This window comes from Bos indicus x Bos taurus, chromosome 26 (genome assembly GCF_003369695.1).
Source record: "Bos indicus x Bos taurus breed Angus x Brahman F1 hybrid chromosome 26, Bos_hybrid_MaternalHap_v2.0, whole genome shotgun sequence".
In the NCBI taxonomy this organism is placed as follows: Eukaryota; Metazoa; Chordata; class Mammalia; order Artiodactyla; family Bovidae; genus Bos; species Bos indicus x Bos taurus.
The window spans coordinates 40,011,905-40,029,168 of NC_040101.1; the positions used below are offsets into that span (position 1 = coordinate 40,011,905).

Below are 17,264 nucleotides of genomic sequence, written 5' to 3' on the forward strand. Positions count from 1 at the left end.
GGAAGGTGATCCTGTGGTGGGATTCACTGCTGGGAGCTCAGCCTAGAGGCTGTTCCTTTAGCCTTTCAGAGATTTTTATTCACCCAGTTCCCTGTACTAATTCATTTTATGTAGGAATGAGTTAAAGCAGCTTTTATTATTTGTAGCTGACGAAACTTCAGGATTCAGAGGGGACTTCACTCAGAAAACAGGAAAACTATAAGACAAATTTGAATGTCCTGAATGCTGGGACCTAATCAAAGACTCTTCCTTCCACTGCTGTCATTCTCAAAGGAAAATGCATACCCCTTATTCATCAGCATGCCCCCAAATATTGGAACTTTGGTGATGAAGAGATGAATATATATACGTATATATATTCATATGTATATATACACACACATACACATATGGATATAGATACAGAAGTGGGCTTCCCAGGCAGCACAGTGGTAAGAGTCCACCTGTCAACGTAGGAGACGCAAGAGACCAGGTTCCATTCCTGAGTCAGAAGATCCCCTAAGAGTAGGAAATGGCAATCTGCTCCAGTATTCTTGCCTGGAAAATTCCATGGACGGAGGAGGGAGCCTGGTGGGCTACAGTCCACGGGGTCCCAAAGAGTCAAACACACACACACATAGATATAGATCAGATCAGATCAGTCGCTCAGTCGTGTCCAACTCTTTGCGACCCCAAGAATCACAGCACGCCAGGCCTCCCTGTCCATCACCAACTCCCAGAGTTCACTGAGACTCAGGTCCATCGAGTCGGTGATGCCATCCAGCCATCTCATCCAGATACTCATTTTCTTCCCTCTTCCATGTGCTGGAATGCTCTTCTAAACCTCTCTTCACAGTGCTTCACACCTCAGTCTCTCAGCCCTCAGAAACCGGTATCAGTGTGGCTTCCTCAACTACCTGCATGTAAACTGGTTCCTTTCTCCCAATAATTCTCTTTCACGTCATTTCGTTTAATTTTTATGTTACGTAACACAGACTGTATTTATTGTTTATTTTCTGACTTTCCTTGTCCCCCTCCCCAAAGGAATGTGTGCTCCGGAATGGGAGGGACTTCTCTGCCTTGCTCATCACTGTAACTGGAACAATGGTTTGCACATCGTTTTAAAATATTTGTTGAATAGATATACAAAATAGAAAAATGGCAATAGCTGGCATATTTTTTAAAAGGGAGGGAAAAAAGCCCTTTTGGAAACAAAAGTCTAAGACACTGGACAGCAAAAACATTTCAGTGAGAAGTAAAGGGACTCAGTAGTTTAAAAGGCAGTGTTGTGTGGGCAGTGGATACTATATCAGGTGTCTGCAACCGTGGTGTAAAATCTGCAGGTGACAGCAGGTACACCATCTTTTGGGAGGGCGGCATGGTGGTTGAGTTACAAAACGTGAGGTTCTAGGGCCATCCAGACCTGACTCAAATGTCTGTTAGATTTTCTGCTGTGTGACCTTGGACCCATTAGCCTCTCTAAGCTCTAGTTTGCTCATACAAAATATGAGCTAATAATAGTATCCAAATCCAACTCACATGACTACCTTGCTAATTAAAAAAGATGACACTTCCAGTGTGCTTAGTACAGTGTATGGCATGTAAGAACTCAATAAATGTTAGATAATAAGCCTACTGACAATTTGCTAAAGCCAGATACATTCCTAAACTTATGCCCAGTATTTGGGGTCACTCTGATTATAGCTTATCAAATTCCTAGGTAGTCACACTCCCATCTCCCTTCACCATTGGTAATGGTGACCTATAAATCATCATTGGTAGGTGCTCAAAAAATAGTAGTGAGTAACAGGAAGTTAGTTCATGTGGGGTGTGTTTCATTCCTGTACACACAGTTATTACTGTAGTGGCAACTGCTGATGTTTTGTTTTTCCACTTCTATTGACCAAAAAAGAAAAAACAACAACAACCAAAAAAACCCAACAACAAAAACTAAAATATTCCATCAAGCCATATAGAAAAAATAGTAAAAAGAACGGGATTGGCCTAAACCCTCTCCAGTGGTTCATTTTGGTGAATAATCTTCCTGACATTCGATTTGCCCTATTGAGAGGAACAGGGTCAATTCATCTTTTCAATCAGCAAGTGTTTATGAAGTGCCCACATGTTTATGACATAAGAGAGCCTAAGAATACCTCCTGCACTTCCCCCTCCACCTTAGTTAGCTTCTATTCAGCATTCAGAATTCAGCAAATGTCATTTCATCTACTAAAGTTTAAGACGAGTCCAGGTCACCCTGGTATGTGCCCTCATGGCACTGGGAGTCTTTCCGTTTTTGCATTTCTCGGAGTGATGGTTACGCTTTTGCTGTTGTGATTACGTGCTTAAGGCCTGTCCATTCTGTAATCTGGATAAGGATGGGAACTTTGTTTCTGCGTAAGACTATGTCCTTGGTACTTGGTATGGTACCTGCTGTGTAGCAGTTGCTCAATTCTGAAGAAAGGAGAAGAGGGAGGCTCTGATGAAGTGGTCCTCAGAATCTCTCCATGACACTGTTATTCACAGGGCGGTTTTGTTGGGTTTTGGTGGTCTTTGACTCCCTGAAGCAGTGCTACCCCCTAGGGCCCTGAAGAAAGCACTGTCGTCGAAGTGAAAAGCACGGTCATCGAAAATAGCACAGTCCTTGAAAATAGCCTCCTGAGGTGCCTCATGCGAATCTCTAAGAAAGGCCCCGACACCAATAGCAGAAGAGGAAAAAATGAAAGAAAGACGTCATCGTGGGTGGATAGTATTCTGACAGTTAAAATTCTAGTAATTCTTTTTAAACTATGTCTTGAAGAGTATCCTTTCCCAAGCTCATACTGTGTCATCAGTGTGGTTATTAAGTGGTAAAAAGCTTGGGCACATTGGATTTTATTTCCATTTTAGCAAGGAACTAGAATTTCTACAGTGATATAATGATGGCATGGTGGACAGGTTTTAATCTCTGTCTTCCAAAAAAAGTAAATTAAAAGTCTAATTAATAGTAGTTAAAAACTAGTGCTGACCTCCCTCTTTTTATGGGGGGAGGGGAAGAGAGAGGGAGGAAAGAAGGCAAGTGGGGAGTGTGGAGTTAGACTGAAACAGACAGATATTGATATGGCTTACCTATCAGTGTAAGTACAAGAATGTCATGATCATATCTACATTTTTAAAGGATCACCCTTCTTAAATATAAATCCCAGAGAGAATATAAGTAGAAGGTCTTGCTTCTTTTTTGCATATTTTGTCTTACATGCTGAAACCACCAGATTCCCAGTTGCCCAGACTGGAAACATAAAAATTATCCTGGCCTTACCTCTTCCTCGTTGTGCAGTTGGTTACTAAGTCCTATGAATTCTTTAAACAGTTTTTGAGTCCCCTTAGTGATCTCATTCTGAATGGTATGTCCTTCACTTGGTCCCATCTCACTTCTTTCCTGGTTGTTTCCAGTAGTCGTCTATCTGGTCCCTCCAACTAGGGACCTCCTCCCCTATTTTGTTCTCCAGACTGATGCCAGAGATCCTTCCAGAATGCGAATCTAGGAGTTTTTCCACAATCTAAAACTCTTCAGTGGTTTCTAATGGCTTTCAGGAAAAAAGTCTGAATTGATTCCTATGGTGCAGAAAGCCATCTGAGATTTGGACCCCATCTCACGTTTTTGGCCATCACTCACCTCCTCCCTCGGTAGGTTGCCTTTCGGCCTTGTTGATCTCCTGGCAGGTTCCCAAGCGTGCCAGATGGTTTCAAAACACCTGCAGAGCCTCCACTCCCTCAGTTCTGAATGGATTTCCTTCAGCGTTCCATGATGAAATTCCATGATTGGTCAAACTTCAGTTTAAGGGTCATTTCCTCCCTGAAGCGTATTTTAACACCCATCTCAGCCCCATCTTCCTCTTCTCTTCCCTGTTCCATCATTGCTCACTCTCTGGAGTCCTTTGGAGTTCCCTTCCATAGTATAGGTGACACACTTTGTTTCATTCACTGCAAAATTCACTGTGAAGACAAGTGGGCCTTAGGAAGCGAGCTCTACCCTTAGGATATGTATATATTTCTGTATGTATGTTATTTTCAACAAGAAGTTTAAAAGGAAAAAGTCCCTAGGTTATTCTTATGTACCCATATGATGGAGAATCATTGACTTACCTGTCTCTGTCTCTCTCTGTCTATGAATTGTAAGCCCTTAGAGGGCAATGAAGCCATTTGTTTTGACTTCGTACTTACTCCCAGCATTTATTTCACTGCCTACAACATAGTGCACTCATAATAAATGACTGGTAAATAAATGAATGAACAGAGGGAGAGAGTGCCTTGTGGGTTCTTCCTCCTTCTCTCTCTTCCAAACATTATTTGTTCCATTCCCCTGCTGGAGCACATCATAGTTCATACCTCAAAATGACACCTCTGAACCGCAACCTCCCCGCACCCCCCTGACTCCCACACACCCCATAAACCTGCGATGTGCCACCTGGCTTCCTCTCTATCACATGCAAGGTATAACCAATTCAAGGCACCCAGAGCAAAGACGAGAGAAAGGAAGCAGGCAGAGGATGTTCTGTCCCCAGCACCAGTGCTCCTGCCCTACCTGGGTCTGAGCCACCTGGCTCAGGCCTTCCTCACCATGCCTGGGAATCATGCTGGAGAGGATATGTCCTTGGATACACTGCATTGCTAACTCTCTGCATTTCTGCTCTAAAGTGCTTCCTAAACTACTGAGCTTAAATTATGTCAATTTGAAAGCTTTATATTTGAATATTTAGGAGTGACAATCCAGGCGTTTTGTTTTTAGCAAATTTACAGTAGAAAGTGAGAGACACGCTGGGGAAATACCACCCAAGTCATTTATTCAGTCACAAATAATTACCAAGAGCTTCCTAAGGATAGTTATGAAAGAGAGTCATCTGCCTTAATGGAGATTACAGTGTAGTTGGGGGAGACGCACAATCAAATATTGAGCTTTTTTATAGCACTTATGATGGGCTGGACACTTTACATATATATTCATTTTATCACTGTAACAACTCAGTCATGTCCTATTATACCCCCATTGTGGTGTTACAAACTGATAGTCATGAAGGTCAAGCGTAGGAGGAGGGAGCTCTAATCTTGTTCCAAGGGTCAGGGAAGGCTACTTTAAGAGGTTGAAGTAGAGATCTGAAGACTGAGTTGGAATCTGGTAAACAGACATCTGGGAACACGCAAGGGAACACAGCAGATGAAAAGGGATGTTCGTGTGTTTGAGGAACTGAAAGGCTGCTCTATAGAGGGAGAATCAGGAGCTCAAGGTGAGGCAGGGGCCAGGTCACCTAGGTTTTTCCTTCATATTTTCAAATAAGATGATAACGTCAGGGAAACAAAAATAGGAGAATTAAGACTTATTCTTTAATGTGCGTGCGAGCTCAGTCGAGTCCAGCTCTGTGCAACCCTGTGGACTCTAGCCCGCCAGGTTCCTCTGTCCATGGGATTCTCCGGGCAAGAATACTGGAGTGGATTGCCATGCCCTACTCAGGGGATCTTCCCCGCCCAGGGATTGAACCCAAGCCTCCTGTGTTTCCTCCATTGGATTCTTTGTCATTTAACCACCTGGTTTATTCTTTGCTTTGTTCTTAATAACCTCAGCCATCCCTCTGTGGCTCAGTTTCCATATCTAAAAAAAAGGAGTCAAGGGACCTGTGCACTCAAGTGGTCATGGGTCCTAAAGCTGATTCCAGGTTAGACTGCTGGAAGGAATTCCCATCCAGGTACAGGCCCCTGGCTGCTGCTGAGTGTTCTGAGGCCTCTGACTCCTCTGTAGATTAAATAAGTGCAGATGATGGAGAACATCACACACAGTAAGTTACACAATAAACATGACTGTGAGTATGGTTTATTCCCCTTGTTGGAAATGAAGGGCGATCTGCTAATAATAACAGTAATAAGGATAACCAACTCTTCGGGGCATTTACTGTGCACCAGGACTGTAGCAGATTTCTCAAGACAGTTTCTAGAGTCAAGAGCTGAGGCCTCAAGGGATTGCACAACTTTGGGAAGGTCCTCAGCACCCAAATTTGTCCTGCCTACTGAGCATGCCCAGTCCTGTTTCATGAAACCAGGTGTGTTAACTTGAGCAATGAGTTTCTCAGGGTTTGTTGGGTGCCTGAGTTGGAGTTTGAATCCAGCTCTGACTCCAGGGTTGTGGTGCTGTCTCCCCTGTGATGCTGCCTGCCCCTCTGAAAACACAGGCAACTCCTTAGTCTATAAATAGGGTGACATTGTCTCTTCAGCGTCCTTTCTGGGTGAGGAAAGTGCTTTTTATAGCTTGGGACTGCTTCTGTTTACTTGGTCTCTTCCAGCACCGGTTAATCCCGCCTACATCTATGTCCTTCACTGTCCTTACACTGTATTCCTAGGTTCCTCCCTGTAAAAGACAACTCCATGAGGCCACATGGTGTCTGTGAGTGCCAGTAAAGAAATTACACTCCCCTCCCTCTCCAAATCTGCCTACCTGTCTATAAATAATCGTTCTCCTTCTTCCCCTCGTGCCTGTGAGTAGTTTGGTCACTTAACTAAACCCAGAGAAACACATATACGCTCACAAAGCTTTCAGGGAGGAGGGGACAACGTGAATGACCTTGCAAAGGTATCTAGCTCGGTGCGGACAGGATTAGCAAACCCAAACCTCTACATATATTTATTGCCTCCCCCCTCCCCCTGCCCGCATTCCTCCCGAAGCTGCTCGTTCCTCTCGCGCCGGCCTCGCCCAGTCCCTTCTCGGCTTGCTCCGCCATACAAAGCCCAACCCGCCCATCTCTTCTTTGCGAAGCCGGAGAACTTCAGTCCCCATGTTGAAGCTCGGCGGTGGCGGGCAGGACTGGGCATGCTCAGTAGCGGGGACAGGTCTGGGAGGCGAGGAAGCCTCGTTTGAAGTCGCGCGACTGGGGCAGCGGGGGAAGGCGGGCTCTGGGGGCCCCGGCTGGGGGTGCGCGGGGATCCCCAATTCCGCGCCGGGAGCGGGCATGCTCCAGGCGGGCGCCGGGGGGCCGGCACTCGAGGGGCAGGGCGTGGAGGAGGTGGGAACGCCGGAGGGAGGAGGGGAGGAGCGCCCGGCTCGCCATCCTCCAGCGCCGGCTCTGCGGCTGCTGAATCGGAAGCCGCAAGGAGGATCCGGGGAAATAAAGACGTCCGAGAATGACCTCCAGCGAGGCCGTCTGAGCCGGGGCCCGCGCGCCGCCCCACCAGCCTCTGGCATGGGCGACCACGGCGGGCAGCCTGAGCGCTCGGCCCCGCACGCCCCGGGGACTCCCGCCGGCGTCGGCGCTGCAGCCGTGAACGGGCTGCTGCACAACGGGTTCCACCCGTCGCGCCTCTGCAGCCGGGGCCCCCCGGGCGGCGGCGACGCGGCACCCCCGCGCCTGCCGCTCCAGCCAGAGCTCCAGCCACAGCCGCCGCCCCCTCAGCACGATTCCCCCGCCAAGAAATGCCGGCTGCGGAGGAGGATGGACTCCGGGAGGAAGAACAGGCCGCGTAAGTCTCTCAGGGAGGGGAGCGCGGGCGCAGAACGGGGCGCGACCCCCAGGAGCGGCGGGACAGGCACCTAAGCGCGCCCGGGGCATCCCAGCCCCGGCTGTCTGGGGACGGCTTTGAGGGGGCGCACGGGACTGATTCTTTCCCCAGGGGCGCCAGGCGCTACAGATCCCTTTCCTGCTTTCATCTGTAAAATGGGCCGGTTTGACTCGGCTTCTGAGCTGCTCCTCGGGTAACGGCTCTGCAGAAGGCAAACGCGCTAATTTGTCGGTGGGAAAATGCACGTGTGCCAACATTTGGTGCGGTCCGGGAGTAGGAGTCGAGCAGCGGTGGGGGGCGAGCCTGAGCTGCCGTCGCCCTTCTCCTCGTCCTTTTCTGAGAGCTCATCTTTCTGGGGTTGGCGCTCAGGCAGTCAGCCTGCCCTTTGAATCGCAGAGGAGCCGCCAGCTCCCTGGGTCTATTGGCGAGCGCGAGGTCTGGAGGCGTGGAGTTTGACAGCCCCCCAAATCACAGCCTATTAGAGGCTGTTTCCTCGCAGCCAATGAGAGGACTTGTTGGGAGGGACACACCCACTGATACCATGTGGGCCGGAACTATGTGGACCAATGAAGATTGGAGGTGGATTTTTTTTTTTTTTTTTTTCGGAGAATGGGGAGGTAGAGTTGAGGTTTCCAATAGTAATATACAGTGCTGAAAGCTGAAATGCGTAATTTCACAATCTAAAGCTTGTATATATGTTAGTTTGAGAAGAGTCTCTCCCCCACTGAACGTTCTGAGATGCAAATTTGTAGATCAAGTATACAGCTGTTTCTTATCTGAGCCGAACTTCTTTCAACTTGTTACCTCTTTCTGGGTCTCCCCAATGAAGCTTATAAATGGCAAAAAGCAAAGTAAGTAGAATGCATGCTAATAACGTGATTGCATTCAAACATGCATATTTGCGTATAGGTTATTTATTGTTTCATACAGGGAAATTGCTAGATATACTTTAGATTCATCTGTAAAACCTTGATATTTGGCAACTTCACTTTTTGCTGTTTCTGTTTATTATCTTAGACTCTTAGCTTTTCTGCATTCAGTTAAAGTCTGAGACTTTGGGAAGCTTTTTAACCCAACTGTGGGACTCAGTAACTCTGATACTTGTGTTTTGTAAGTCTGAAAGTTCAGGTTCAAAGTTAACTTCTTGTCAGGAACTTTGAACCCACACAGCAGATTGGTAGGGTTGTAAGGAAGGCATCTAAAACCTGAATTTCTGTTTTCTTTTGTTTTTGAACCTTGTTAGAAAATGACTTTATTTATGCACTAGTATTGATTGTTTATGATTTATTAACCTGTTTTACTTCTTTTGAAGCCACATTTCATTTATTTCTCTGATTTACTTTAACAAACTATATTAGAGTTTAAAATGTAAATAGCTAAAATATAACAAAGAGAACTGCTTTGAGTTTTTATGTAGTATTGCGAGCATAAATGGTCTATGTTTGAGTGTATCATACCTCTTGAAATAATTTTTGAGGAATTGAAAATATACTCTCAACAATTTTCTCTGCAGGAAGGCAGAGGAATAACCTTGAGGCTTAACTTTTGCTTGAAAATCCACTGGAAGCATTATTTAGAATATAAGAAAGTATAAATTTATGCCTGTGTGTTTTGTCAGGTATTGAAATAGGTTTTGTATTTTTTTTTTTAATGAAAACCGTACGTATTTTAAGTTTAGTGATCATACTTACTTATCAACTTTTTAAAAAAATTCATCAGAATTGGTGTTTCATTAGCCTATTTTTTCCTCAAATTTGAACAAACGTTTCTGAAATAAATTTTACATGTTCTAAGCCACATCTGCTGTGTTCACTACCAAATTTTCTTAGTTGAAATTAGGTTTAATTTAGGATCCTTATACCTTGTGTATTAATATTCAAGTATCTTTTTACAAAAAAAAAGAAAAAATTTGCCAAATCAGTTGATTTTTTAGGTAATCTAAAACAAATCTACTTAGACTTAAGTATCTCTCTGTTTTCTGATGACTGATAAATTTTACATAAGCAATTATTACAAAGAGTATTTACATGCTTTAAATGAAATTTAAATGAAATTTAATTTACTTGAGTGTATTGTTGATAAAATCATCAAAGTTGGACAAATAACTACTTCCTACTTACAGTCTGCAACTTCAGACTCCTGTTTCTATCTGAACCAGAAGTGCTTTAGGACAGCCAGGTATCACTTCTGTCAGATAGGCACCTGGAATGCATATGTGGGTAGATGTGTTTCTATTTAGTAATATATTGGGTAGAGTGCAATACACTTTGAAATACTGCATTTTTGAAAACAATGAATGCAACGAAACAGGCAATTCAGTAGTTTTTGATTATTTAAAAAAATTAAATCTAATCCCTCAGTACGAGGACTATTCACAATCTTGTAATCTAAAAATCAGAGTAGTGGCAGGTTGATTTTGTTAAACCAGGAAATCTTGTCCACTCTGTTCATCAAAAGTACCATGACCTCACTCACTGTGCTTATCCTTGGAAAGCTTTTCCAAGACTTAACTGTTCATTGAGCTTCCTTGGTTACTTTACCTGTCTCTGCTACTGAGCAATTGTGTGGCCTCAACCAGGTTAGATCTCCTCTTGGAATGCTGGAGTCCACGAAATGATCTTCAAGGGTTGTTTCTTGTACTTTCAAAGTGCTAAGATTCTAAAGAGCTGAGAGTTCTTTCTTCATAACTTCCACCCTAGTCATCTAGTCTACCACATGGCTTAGCATTTTATTATCATTTAAAAATTTTTTATTTTTGCCTTGTCCCTGCATGTTATTGGTCTTATCTCCCCAATTAAGTTGGAAGTCTTATTACAGATGATAGTTTTTTTCATATGCTTTGCAACTTGGATACATGAATACTTGATTGATGTTGACGAAAAAGGTACAGGTGACATCATCACCACCTCATCAAAGTAGCCATTTCCATCCATGGGACAGATGAGGCGAAAGCCCTTCAATGGAGTCTCGGTAAGGTCTCTATAGGGAGAATCCTTTTGTATGCTCCTTGGTGTTCTGATTCTTTGAAGCATACGTAAGTAGCACCTTATGAAGTCAGCTCATTTCCCAAATATTTTGAAACTAATTTTATAGTCCTAATAAAATGCCAAGAGCCTAATGTTTGTAAATGGTGGAGTTATCCAGACTCTGGAGGGCTTGAGTTTAAATTGCATCTGGGTGACCTGGGGCTACTTATTTAACCTCTATGCTTCAGTTTCAGTATTGATAAGATGGAGCTAATCATACTATGTGATCAGGTTGATCTGAGGATTAAATAAGATATATATTATATGTGTGTGTGTGTGTGTGTATATATATATATATATATATGTACATTCCTGCTTGGCACATAGCAGTTATTTGGCAAATGCCAGTTGTTATCACACATGCAAAACACTGTCCACCACTAACCCATAGGACAAGAGACTGAGCTGACAGAGACACCTCAGATTGACTTTCTTGTTTACAAAAAGGTGGGAGTTGGCTAATATAAGAAAGCCAAAACGTTTTATTTGATTATCTATGACACTCCTAGTCCCACAGTTACTTCCAACACCCTTGTTCCAATAAAAATATTACATAATACAAACTGGAGGAAACAAAGCAGGAAGAAGTGCTCACAAATACCATCACCCAGAGAAAATGGCTGTTTAAAATGTGCCGTTTGCTGAAGGTAATTTTGGATCACACTAAGATACGATTTTTTTAATTTTTATTTTATGTTGGACCATAGTTGATTTAATATGGGAGGAGACTGCAAGGCTACGAGTACTAGGAGCCAGGAATCCTTGGATGCTGTCTTGGAGGCTGGCTACCATATGTACCATCTTTAAAACATGGAAAAGTTAAGTGAATGAAGGACAGGCATAGTAGATAAAGTATAAATATGGGATTGACATGAAGCAAGTAAGCCCATAATCTTTGTGTGTAACGTGATCTGCTGCAAAAAAGACATAGCATCTTAGTTTTATGAAAAATAAGCCTATAGATAGACCTTAGTAATATTCTAGGATATTGTTTTTAGGGTTTTTTGAATTTTACATATTGACTTTATTATTATTAGTGACTTAATTAGGGAATCAGTAAACAAAGGTACGCATGAATGGAAAGGTGCAAAGTTTGAACCAATGCATATCTGAGGTGTGTGTGAATAAATGATTTGGTTAAACCCTGTAACTCTGAGGTCAGACGTTAATGCTCAGGATTTTGTTCTCAGGCTATTACTATTCATAGGTCTGGATGGTATTACTATAAGTAAATTAATGATTGAGTAAGTATATCTATATAGAAGACAAGGAAAGCCATATGTGGTCCAATTATAAGTGTTTAATACATTTTTGTTATTAATACATTTCTAAAGTGCTCAATTCCAATGTAAATCTATTTGGATAAATAGCATAAGAGATAAATACCTGGAAATCAATGTTCTGAATTATTTGAGAAGTGCTGACTGCTTATTGAAAATAAGAAGATATGATCTAATTGGTTATGTCTGGGAGTAATGATGGAGAAGGCAATGGCAACCCACTCCAGTACTCTTGCTTTGAAAATCCAATGGATGGAGGAGCCTGGTGGGCTGCAGTCCAGGGGGTCGAGAAGAGTCGGATACGACTGAGCGCCTTCACTTTCACTTTTCAGTTTCATGCATTAGAGAAGGAAATGGCAACCCACTCCACTGTTCTTGCCTGGAGAATCCCAGGGATGGGGGAACCTGGTGGGCTGCTGTCTATGGGGTTGCACAGAGTCGGACACGACTGAAGCGACTTGGCAGCAGCAGCAGCAGCATAGTTGATTTACAATGTTATATTAGTTTCAGATATACAGCAAAGTGATTCAGTTTTACATATACATATATCTATTGCTTTTCATTTTCTTTTCCATTATAAATTATTACGAAGTATCAATAGTTCCCAATGCTGTACAGTGGGCTTCCATGTGACTCAATGATAAAGAACCTTCCTGCCAACACAGGAGACACAGGTTTGGTCCCTGGGTCAGGAAGATCCCCTGGAGAAGGAAATGGCAACCCACTCCAGTATTCTTGCCTGAAAAAAAATTCCATGGAAAGAGGAGCCTGGTGGGCTATAGTCCATGGGGTCACACAAGAGTCAGACACAACTTAGCAACTAAACACCACCAGCTATGCTATACAGTAGGTCTTTGTTGATTATCTATTTTAAATATAGTACTATATATATCAATCCCAAACTCCCAACTTACCCTTTTTTATTTGAAAATCTTAGTAAAAGCATTTTCTTACAGCATTAAAGCGTCATTTGTAGTGGTTGTATTACATTCCCAATATTCCATTATATAGATACACCGTAATCTATTTAACCTGTCTCTAGTAGCTTTAGACTGCAGCTTGAGTCTCTAAACATCATAAACACTGCAGCAGCAACAATTTTGTACATAACTCTTTTATTTTTGATGAAACTGATGAATATATACTTTTTGGAGAAGGAACAGAAATGGCACAAAAAAGTATAGAGCTGTTGCCTTGAAATCCTGGATATTTTAGACCCTAAGGATACTTGTAGATGAGCCATACTACTGAAGAGAGGAGAAAAATGCAAAGGAGATAACTTTTTTGCTGTTTGAGCCAGCAAACACTATGCTATAGAAAGGCAAATATTTGAGAGTCATCAGAAGACTCGAGGATGTGAGCTGCCCTCTTCAACAAGCAGGAATAAGGGCTGGAGCAGTGCCTGCAGCCTCCTAGTTGAAGTTCTGGATTCTGAGATCATGCAGATAGAACTCGAGCAGAAAATGGGTGAGAGTTCATTATGCACCTAACACATTCGTGGGGTATAAACTGAAGAAACACAAGTCTATTACCAGTTTTAGCTGGCCACCATTGACAAAGTGTAAGTCTTCACTTTCCTAAATATTAGGATATTTAGCTTTGGCACCTAGAGTTTCCCCAACTTCTGAATCGGGCTAATGGAAAAACCAGGATATAAAGGTAAATAGGTAGAATTTTCTGGCTGGAACGGTGTGACTATATATGCGTTTTTATTAAAAACATAATCAGAACTTCTAGATGGTGGACAAGCTTTGCAAATCAAGAACAAAAGACTTAGGATGGAAAGCAGGGGCACACTCTAGAATTCCTACCTCGGGGATGTGGTACGATTTCTAAGTTTGTCAGTGAAGTTATGAATTCTACAATGCACATTTGGACTAGAGATTTATGAATTTAAGTGCCCAAGTGTTCAGTATCTACGTGGTTAAATTAGGTGTGAGGATTCATTAGGGACCTTAACACCACTTTTCCCCAAAAGGCCAAGTGAATTTCAACGTTAATACAAAACATATTTTGTTTGGCACAGTAACCAAAAATTTTGACAGAAAGAGTGCTGTTAATTTTTAACATGTGGGACATTCAACAAGGGTATAAAACAAAATCCAGCATGGTTTTTGGAGACATAATTAGTCAGGAAAGAAGAGTACTGGTTTTAATTAACAGGTTTGGGGTTGGTTTTTTGTTTAAATGTGTGTGATAGCCTGACTCTTAATAGTGTGTGTGTATGTTTTAATACAAACCAATAACCATGAAAAGCAATCAAGGTTTGACTTCCATTACATTTAATTTTATGCTTTACCTTCACTGTGTAGGGCAGTGTTCGCCTTGGGATGACAATATTCTGAATTAGATAGGGTGCTCAGAATGTCTCAGCAGACCTTTCTTTCCTCTGGATAGTGCAGCTATCAAGCTTGGTATCTCATTACTTAATTTATGAGATCTTTTAGATGCTTAGAGTTGGCTAATTGTATGTGTGTATGTTTGACTATGTTTTATCCTTGGGAGTGTATTTGAAAGCAGTCAATGATTCCAAGGGGTAAGGGAGTGTTATTTTTAGAGGCAGTTACATCAAAATAATGATCTGTGCCTCTAACAGATTTCTCTATAGTTTGGAAAGAAGGTGAAAAGATTTATGACAATAGTGGGTACTTACAGTGGTCACTTTGATTGACCAAGTAACTAGCTTAGCTATGATTGAGCAACAGCTGTGTGTCCCATTGCTCTCTATGTGTCTTTACAAAAGAATGTGGTCAGCACTCCCACACTCGATTTATACGATGGGGAAAGAAAGGCCTGGAGAATTGAAGCAACCTACCTGAAGTCAGTGAACGGCAGAGCCAGAATTCAAAGCCAAGTCTGCCTCCATTTTCAGCTAGCTGCCTTCTTTTCTGCCACATTAAGCCTATTATTTTGGGAAAGGAAGTGTGTTCTGTAAAACTTGTAGAAGAGATCGGTGTATACAGTTGGTACACCTTTGGCAAAAAGCTCATTCATGTGTTAGTGGAGGTAACAGTAGCCGATGTTAAGGGACCCTTACTCTGTGCCAGGAACCAAAACATTTTACATGGATTATCTCATTACAGCACTCCCAGCTCCCTATGAGATAGGTCGTACTCTAGATTTATTTCTTGTGTCCCCCCGAAATTCAGATATCAAAATCCTAACCCTCAAGATAATGGTAATAAGAGGTGGGGCGTTTTAGAAGTGATTAGGTCATAAGGACGAGGCCAGAGAATTCTCCAGAGGTTAAAAGCAAAAAGACAGTTATCTGTGGATAACCAGCAAGGAGCTACTGTGTGGCACATGGAACTCCACTCAATGTTGTGTGGCAGCCTGGAGGGGAGGGGAGTTTGGGGGAGAATCGATACATGTATATGCACGGCTGAGTCCCTTCACTGTTCACCTGGAGCCGTCACAGCGTTGTTGATCAGCTGTACGCCAATGCAAAATAAAAAGCTTAAAAATAAAAAAGACCGCTTTCTAGGAACTGAGCTCACCAGACACTGAATCTGCCAGTGTCTTAATCTTGGATTCCAGGACTGTGAGGAATAAATTTCCGTTTATCCTTCTCCAGGAAACCGAGCAAGGGCTCCGGGACTCGGGAAAATTGAGCTTCGATTTGGACTCTGCTGGGTCAGGAGACCAGGCTCAGGACCCTCTTGGATTCCCAGGATGAATGGGTGGTGTTCTAGAGTGGAAGGAGCTTTGGAGTCACCAGACCTGGATTCGGAGCCTCATTCTACTACCTGTTCACAGTGCAGTCTCAGTTGAGATGCTTACCTTCTCAGAGGCTCACTTTGTTGACTACAAATAACTGGCATCTGTCTTACCAGTGGTGAGGACCAAATGTGGAAAATAGGGCTTTCCCGGTGGCACTAGTGATACAGAACCCACCTGCCAGTGCAGGAGACAGAAGGGATGTGAGTTCCATCCCTGGGTCGAGAAGATCTCCTAGAGAAGGAAATAGATAGATACCTACTCCAGTATTCTTGCCTGGAGAATCCCGTGGACAGAGGAGCCTGGCAGGCTACAGTCTGTAGGGTCGCAAAGAGTCAGACACAAGTGAAGGGACTTAGCATGCACACACACATCTTACCGGTTTTGAGCACCAAATGTGGGAAATGTAGGTGAAGTCTCGTATAGTAGAATGCCTATATCCTGATGTGTGCAGAGCAAAAGATATTTTACTATTCATACTAGCTACTATTTATAAAAGGTATTCAATATTAATTTTCTTGCTATTATTTAGTCACAGAGGCTTTCAAATCTTTCTAAAATCTCAGGATTCTCATCAACCCATCTTGCTCTGACTGAGTACTTTTGTGGACAGGGTTTCAGGGTATCCTCCAACCTGATCTGACATCATCTCCTAAATGGAAGCTTCCTTAATTCCTTCTGAGGTTTCTGGAAGCAGGACACATGGCTGTGTCGTGTCTTTATCTCACTGTCACTTTCATAGGTGGCTCCATGGCAACTCTTGAGACCAAGTACGAGCAGGCCCTGCCTGAGAATGATGTGAATAAGAAAGCTGTGTAACTTATGTTACTGCTAATCTAGTGTCAGGACAAAGTTATTTTTAAAACAGGAAGTATCTTCCTTTGATCTTTTACCGTTTGATATCTCAGCCCTTGAGTGAGGCAGATAGGCACCATGGAGAGGAGAAAGATAAGGAAAGGGAGCACTTTTCCTTTATAAAAGCTGCACAAACAAAGCTTCAGAATTCAGAACAGCCACATCCAGTGCTTAGGTGTTGTTTTTTAACCCTCAGCCTAGCAAACTTTGTTCTGGCAGAAGATGAGATGGATACTTCTGGGTGCTTGTTGCCTGCAAGGCCAGAATATGAACCTTCTGGTGTTGTCTGGCCTTGACTCTATGCTGAATCTTAGGCCACAGGACTTTAGATAGAGGCTCGGGACACTCTGGACCTGCATGGACCTCTGTAAGCTAAAGCCAGCCTAAGTGGTACCAGTTGCTGGGAATCCTGGGGCTTACGGAAAAACAACTGCTTTACAGCCTGAAGTAAGCAGTCCAGGAGTGGAAGAGACAGGGATGGACTTAGCTGACTTGAAGCTCAGTCTCAGCTGACTTGAGATTCAGCAGTATGGTGAGTCTTCCATCAAAACATAGGGACTCAATAGAAATTACGGGAGTTGATGTTAGATATCCTTCCTTACACTAAGTCAGAATCCATCTCACAGTTTCTACCCTGTGTTCCTTGACAATGCAGCACATCTAATTTATATTATATAGATATTTAAAGATAGCTATTTTATTTTTACTTTTCCTTGGGGTCCCACCCTTTGAAGAACCAAGAGCCATACTCTCAGCTGGCAGATTCCTTCACCCATGTGATTGAGTACAGGTTGTATTGACTTAACAGAAAGTATTAAAGTTTAGACTACAGGATGACTTTTTTTGGACTGTCATAAAGGAGATCAGGTAAGTATTGACCTGGGTGACC

At 42.9% G+C, this 17,264-nt stretch overlaps 1 protein-coding gene across 6 annotated transcripts in view; it reads left to right on the forward strand.

Annotated features, from left to right (window-relative positions):
* The window catches only part of PANK1 (pantothenate kinase 1), a 104,326-nt gene that overhangs the window by 41,206 nt on the left and 45,856 nt on the right, over positions 1-17,264 (forward strand). The window contains exon 1 of one of the 6 annotated variants that reach the window (XM_027529186.1): positions 6,668-7,458. The exons of 2 other annotated variants lie outside the window; for them this stretch is intronic. In XM_027529186.1, the coding sequence (XP_027384987.1) occupies positions 6,777-7,458 (682 nt within the window). In that variant the 5' untranslated portion in view covers positions 6,668-6,776. Of the gene's footprint in view, positions 1-6,667; positions 7,459-8,117; positions 8,349-17,264 lie in introns of those variants that run through there. 3 more of the 6 variants (XM_027529185.1, XM_027529184.1, XM_027529187.1) reach the window with 3 other exon arrangements.